The sequence below is a fragment of the Peromyscus californicus genome, unplaced genomic scaffold (genome assembly GCF_007827085.1).
Source record: "Peromyscus californicus insignis strain IS unplaced genomic scaffold, ASM782708v3 Scaffold_10__1_contigs__length_136768540, whole genome shotgun sequence".
NCBI classification, from domain to species: Eukaryota; Metazoa; Chordata; class Mammalia; order Rodentia; family Cricetidae; genus Peromyscus; species Peromyscus californicus.
The window spans coordinates 37,601,084-37,607,050 of NW_026294391.1; the positions used below are offsets into that span (position 1 = coordinate 37,601,084).

At 37.7% G+C, this 5,967-nt stretch overlaps 1 protein-coding gene across 1 annotated transcript; it reads right to left on the reverse strand.

Annotated features, from left to right (window-relative positions):
* Positions 1–4,397: 4,397 nt before the first annotated feature.
* On the reverse strand, positions 4,398–5,615 carry Mageb16 (MAGE family member B16). The gene is made up of 2 exons (XM_052747752.1): positions 5,445–5,615; positions 4,398–5,327 (listed from the first exon to the last, which is right to left on the reverse strand). The coding sequence occupies exons 1-2, from the start codon at positions 5,613–5,615 to the stop codon at positions 4,398–4,400; spliced, it is 1,101 nt and encodes a 366-aa protein (XP_052603712.1).
* Between the last annotated feature and the right edge of the window lie 352 nt (positions 5,616–5,967).

Here is a 5,967-nt window from a genome sequence, read left to right on the forward strand (position 1 = left end):
AGCCTATGAAAATATGGTTATTGAGGAGCGGGTGAAAGAAGACATGTGAGTAAAACGCATTCATTTTGTGACTAGGACTTCAAGTAATTCAGGAACTGATTCTATAGGTTAGCTAGATGATCAAAGCAGTATCCATGTCCAAATGGTTCATTCAGACAAGTTGAAGTTCAGGATTTATACATAAATAATTTTACAAGTTGAATCATGTGAGAGAGGCACTACATGAAAGAATCCAGGCCATGAGCAATGATTAAAGCTGTAAATAAAGGACTAATACAGACAACAGGGGCAGAATGACTGGCTCACAGGAGCATAAACAAATGATGAATGAATGAATGAATGAATGAATGAATGAATGAACCTGTGCATAAATAACAGGATCCACCTGATGCTAAGACTGAAGACTTAAGGAAAGCAATAATGCTCTCTTGAGTTCAGAACATGGATCAAGAAAGGAATCTTTATATAGTGGTGGTGGGAATTTACTAATTCAGCCACTATGAATAAGTCAATATGGAGCTTCCTGAAAGTAAAACTACCGAAGGACTCAAAGTCAATGTATTACAAAAATACTTACTTCATCATTGTTGGCAATAGCTAAGTTATGGAACGAAACTAGGAACAATAAATGAATGTATAAAACAAAAAAAAAAAAAAAAAAAAGAAATACTTGAAACCTGAGTGATTTGGCATAAGGGACCTGATTAATTTGCAATTCTATGATCAAATCTCAGGATTTAGCCTAACCTTTACTAAGCACAGACTGACATTATCTGTTACTGCCCTCTTGTTCTTTAGTACCTCCACCTGTGATCTCCACGCTGAACAGACGAGAAAACGTAAGGGTGACATAGTTGCTCTCAAGTACTGTAAACAACATTACTTCTACTTATAATTTAGTGACAAGAACTAGTAACATGATCCTTTATAATTGCAGGCCAATCTGTCAATAAAGCCAATAGTCTTTTCATGAGTCCAGGAAAAAGAGAAAGAATATAGATGGGCACGTGCAGTCTGTTCTACACACTGTACATTGTAGGTGCTAAATGCTGCCCAATAATTGGCAATACCCCTTTTCAATTCCTGTTTGAGTTTCTGAAGTCATTTGTTTGGAGAGCCTAGATGTAACAAATACTTTTAAAGCCTGGGCCACATCTATTTGTCAAAAGCACTCCATTAATCTCTGCATTATAGGCTTCTTACACATACTCAAATCTGTGGTGTCCTTTTCAAGAGTTACTACCATTATAATACACTGTGAATTTTCTTACTACTTTGGAGATTAACAAAGCATCAACTTATGATTCTTTGCTGTTACCTGACTGATAATGCCTGAACATTGACAAATGTGCACATATGAACACAGAAAAATGTAGACTAAGAGCCTGGGCAATGCCTGCCTCACTGGGGAAATGTGCCCTCGCTAAGCCTGATCACCTGAGCTCAATCCCCAGAAACACATAGCAGCAGCCGATTAACTGACTACTGCAACAAAATACTTTCAAATTCTATTAAAATAGAACTTATTAACAAATTAATCAGTTAACCAACATTATTCAAATATAAAATGTCTACAAGGAATCTATTCTCCTTCCTAGAACTTGAGTGTATACAGGATTTAGAAACTTTGTATTTATTTGCTTAATCATTTTGATAGTCTTTTCTCATATTTCACTTATAAGAGAAGTTTTGGCTTTTAAGCACCAAAATAAGGATATTCACTGATATATAGTTCCTGTATTTATTGTTAAACAAACAAAAAAGTCCTATTAAAATCCTACTGCAAATAGTTTTCAAAATCTGTCTTATATCATTGATGCCATAGACTAGATTTCCCATGTATACTATGTTTAGCCATTTATTTGGAAATTGTTCTGATAACATATCATATCTTCCTAGTGACAATGATCAGAAGTAAATTGTAATGCAAAAATGACTGTTTGCACGAGACAGGGTATTGCTCTCAGAAGGAGTTCTAAAGTTAAGTGGTGGAGCTTTCTGGCACACAGAAACAAAACAAAGAAGACAAAACAAAACTAAAACAAAAAACCAAGACAAGGTTATTATAATTCATTAAATATTTGAATCTTGGCAAAACTGTCAGCCCCTTCAAAGTCAGCTCACAGAATGATGTGGAGGACTGTTAACGAAGTCCACAGGAAACATGTTGACAGTGTTTAATAATCTTTTTCATCTAATTTTAATACTTCAGATTCAGGGTCCAATTTATTATAACATACAATATGAGAAACCCCAGGGAAAAATGAAGCAAGAAACAGAAGACTGGATAGTAGTGTAGAAATGGATCTAGAAGAATTAATATCAGAAGTTCAGTCTCAGCCATTTCACACACCAAGCTATTTGAGTATTAGGCTTTTCATTTGAAAGGAAATCTGGTAAGTTCTGACTTTTGAATTTAAAATGTCACCTGTGTTGTGTTTTGAGTATTTGTCTAGTGACACTCTTTTGAAAAGCTGTGAAACCATTCAGAAGTGAGACCTGGCTGGCAGAAGCAGAGCCCCTTTTTAGGTTATAGTCTGGCAATGGTACTGGTATGGCTCTCAGCTTTCTGGTCAGACATAATGTGAACAGTAGCTGCCTTGTGTTCCTGCCACCATGGACAGAGTGACTCCACTATGCCTTCCTCACTACAGTGGATTGAAATCCCTTGTTTCTGTCATATTCAGTCACACTGTTGAAAAAGTAGCTAATATAAGTGTTATCATATAAGATTATTTGTAATAGGGAATTATGAAAGCCTCAGAGTGCTTGATATACTAGAAGTATTTAGTTAATTGGAGGTATTACTATAATTATTCTGACCAGTGACTCTACTAGTCTATCTTATATAAATTTTAAAATAATCACAAATCCCACAGAACATGAAGTTCCATAAGAAATGGAACTTTGCCAGGCAGTAATGGTACACGCCTTTAATCCCAATACCTGGGAGGCAGAGGCAGGCGAGTCTCTTTGAGTTTGAGGCCAGCCTGGTCTACAGAGTGAGTTCTAGTATAACCAGAGCTGTTACACAGAGAAATCCTGCCTTGAAAAACAAACAAAAAACCCCAAAGAAACAAACAATGCCCCCCCACCCCAAAAAAGAAAAGGAACTTCATATGAAGTAAAACAAGAGTTAAATAAAACCCAGTAATTTTCCCCTAAGGAGATGTTATTTTTTTAAAAATGGGAAGTGGGTTTATTTTCAGTGATGTAAAAATTCCTTCAGCTTTTGACAAGGACCAACTCCTCATGTTCATCTAAATCAGCAATAATCTCACTGCTTATATCTTTATTAAAAATTAAGCATGTGTTAGTATATACAATTCAAATCATATTAAAGATAATCTATGTAAAATCTTTCTTAAATGGAATATTTTCTAACTTCACCAGCCCTGGGCAATGAATGCCAACCTGGTGGCTTCTGAGTCTCACTGTTAACTATCAAAAACATCTTTTAAGATTATTTGCAATTAAAACCTTAAGTTTATGATCAACATTCAACTGCACAGAGGTGGGGTCAGAGATGGACAATTTCTACTCTGCATGAAAACTGGGTCTATAATTATCAAAACCACAAAGTAACTAGTAAAGAGTTTTACATTAAACTTTTGGATGTCAGCTTTGAGGTGTATCATGTGCAGGTCTCACTACACATCAATTCTCTCCACCTCAAAATTTAACTTAAAGTTAACACTCTGAAGAAGTTCATCTTACCACAGCCATTTTTTTCTCCTCCAGGACATTTATAATTAACAAGATCATAAAGATCACTTTACCTGCAAACTCTATCTTTCATTTGTCTTTAACCTATTAGAAGATATATTACCATAATGAATACATTTAAAGGGAGGGGACTACATGTTGTTTAATGTAGCATCCTAGTAAAGTAAAATAATTACTGAAAAATAATAGATGCTCAAATGAGTTTTGGGTAATAAAAGAGACTGGAAAGATGAGGTAAATTTCTTGAATTTTATTACTCATGGCAACTATAATGCAAAGCAACTCCACATATACCATACAAAGAAAACATCAGCACAACACTGTTTAAAAGGTAGAAGCTTAGCAAAAGTATGTTTTACTACTCCAGGTAATTATACAGATAGATGAGATTATTTCACAATTAGTTTCATTCCACGGCAAAGCTCTTATTACTAAATTTATGAATGGCATTAAGTGGAGATTTTTGAAGCTAAACAACAACGCTATTAAGTGCAACAATGTTCAAATAGAAAGGCCAAAAAGTGAAAGAAAAAATGGCATGGTACACATACAAATTAGAACTATGCAGATAATATTCTCCCTCCTCTCTGTATCAAACTAGGACCTATATTTTCTCCTCAACTCTACAAACTCTCTGCAAATTATACAGGAGTAATTTATCTCTGATTGTACTAGCTATGAGGGAAGCTGCTGCCCATGGCACTAGAACTTGCGCCAGAACTAGATCTCGGGCCAGCACTGCTTAAAATCATGGTAAGGGTTCTCTCTTCTTCTTCTATCAGAGCCTCTTCATACTGAGACTGGAATGCAGTAGGGTCTGTCCCATGAACCTTGGCCACAAACTCTAACACTTTCATCTTACTAGTTTCAAATCGAGCCCGGGGACCCCACACATATTCATACTGTACAGGATTGCTATTGGCTACTGGCTGGTACACCAGGTATTGCTCCTTCACAAACTCATCGGTTATCAGCTTCCTGGGGTCACCAAAGACGAAATGATTCATCCCAGCATAGATCCCCATTGGATTCAACACTTCCCAAATCTCATCTTCAGTGGCACGGTTGCCTTTCATGAATACTACCCCTAGGATGAGTATCAGGAAACCAGTCTTAGGAAAGCTATACTCATTACTACGCATCCCATCATAGGTGAGACCTAGTTTGATAAAGAGAGCATAGCAGTGGTTGACAGGGTCTACTTCCTTTACATCCAAACCAAAGACCATTTCCATGCGTTCAGCAGCTCTCATGAGGATTTCGTGGTAACGATATTGATCTTCTCTTACAATGAGTCTCAATATATCAGTCATGCTCATTATCTCTCTCATCTGATACTTGTACAGCATGTAATTCACCAAGAAATCAACTTTACTATCAACACTCATCATAGGTACATTCATGGTGTTTTGTTGAAATGTTGGATAGATTGGATAACTCTGCACTTGTTGGTTGCTAAGAGCCTCACCTGATTCTCTTGAAGAGGCACAGGGACTCTGAAGACCCCCAGAAGTGCTGGGTGTCTCATCTGCAGGATCATTTTGGTAGCTAGCCATCAGGGAATGAGAGGAGGAACATGGCTTCTCCACATTCCTGGAGACCTGTGTAGTCTCTAGGCCCTGAGTCTCCTTACAGGTCTGAGACTTCAGACTACTAGCCATAAGATGAGAGGAGGAACATGGTTCCTCCATATCATTAGAGACAGCTGCAACCTGTACGCTCTGGGTCTCCTCACAGGTTTGGCCCTTCAGACTACTAGCCATAAGATGAGAGGAGGTACATGGCTCCTCCACATCGCTGGAGACTGCTGCAACCTGTAGGCTCCGGGTCTCCTCACAGGTCTGGCCTTGGTCAGCTGCACATTCTGGATTCTTTTGACGTTGAGACATGGTGACTCTGGTGACAAGTAGCAGCTAAGTGTGTGGACAGGAAGGCAGCAATGAGGAATCACTGTTTGAAAGAAAAAGGGAGGATGTGAGGTAATCAGCTAGTAAAATCAATTATAGTAACTGTGATAAAAGCCACTTCCAATGGACTTCTGAAAATCATGTTGTTGTAGAATAATTCTGTACACTGTAAATATGTATTGTTTTCATCGATAATAAAAAGCTGACTGGCAAGTAGCTAGACAGGAAGTATAGGTGGGACAGCCAGACACAGAGGAGGCTGGGAACAAGAAAGGCAGAGTCAAAGGAGTCACCAGCCAGACACAGAGGGAACAGGATATGAATGAGCCATGCT

Excerpts from the sequence above, each read along its gene's own strand:
- Mageb16 (XM_052747752.1), bottom strand. The coding sequence starts at position 5,615 with ATGTCTCAACGTCAAAAGAATCCAGAATGTGCAGCTGACCAAGGCCAG. Across the intron at positions 5,328-5,444 it reads CCTGTGAGGAGACCCAGAGC|GTCTCCAGGAATGTGGAGAA; the intron begins GTACAGGTTGCA and ends GAGACTACACAG.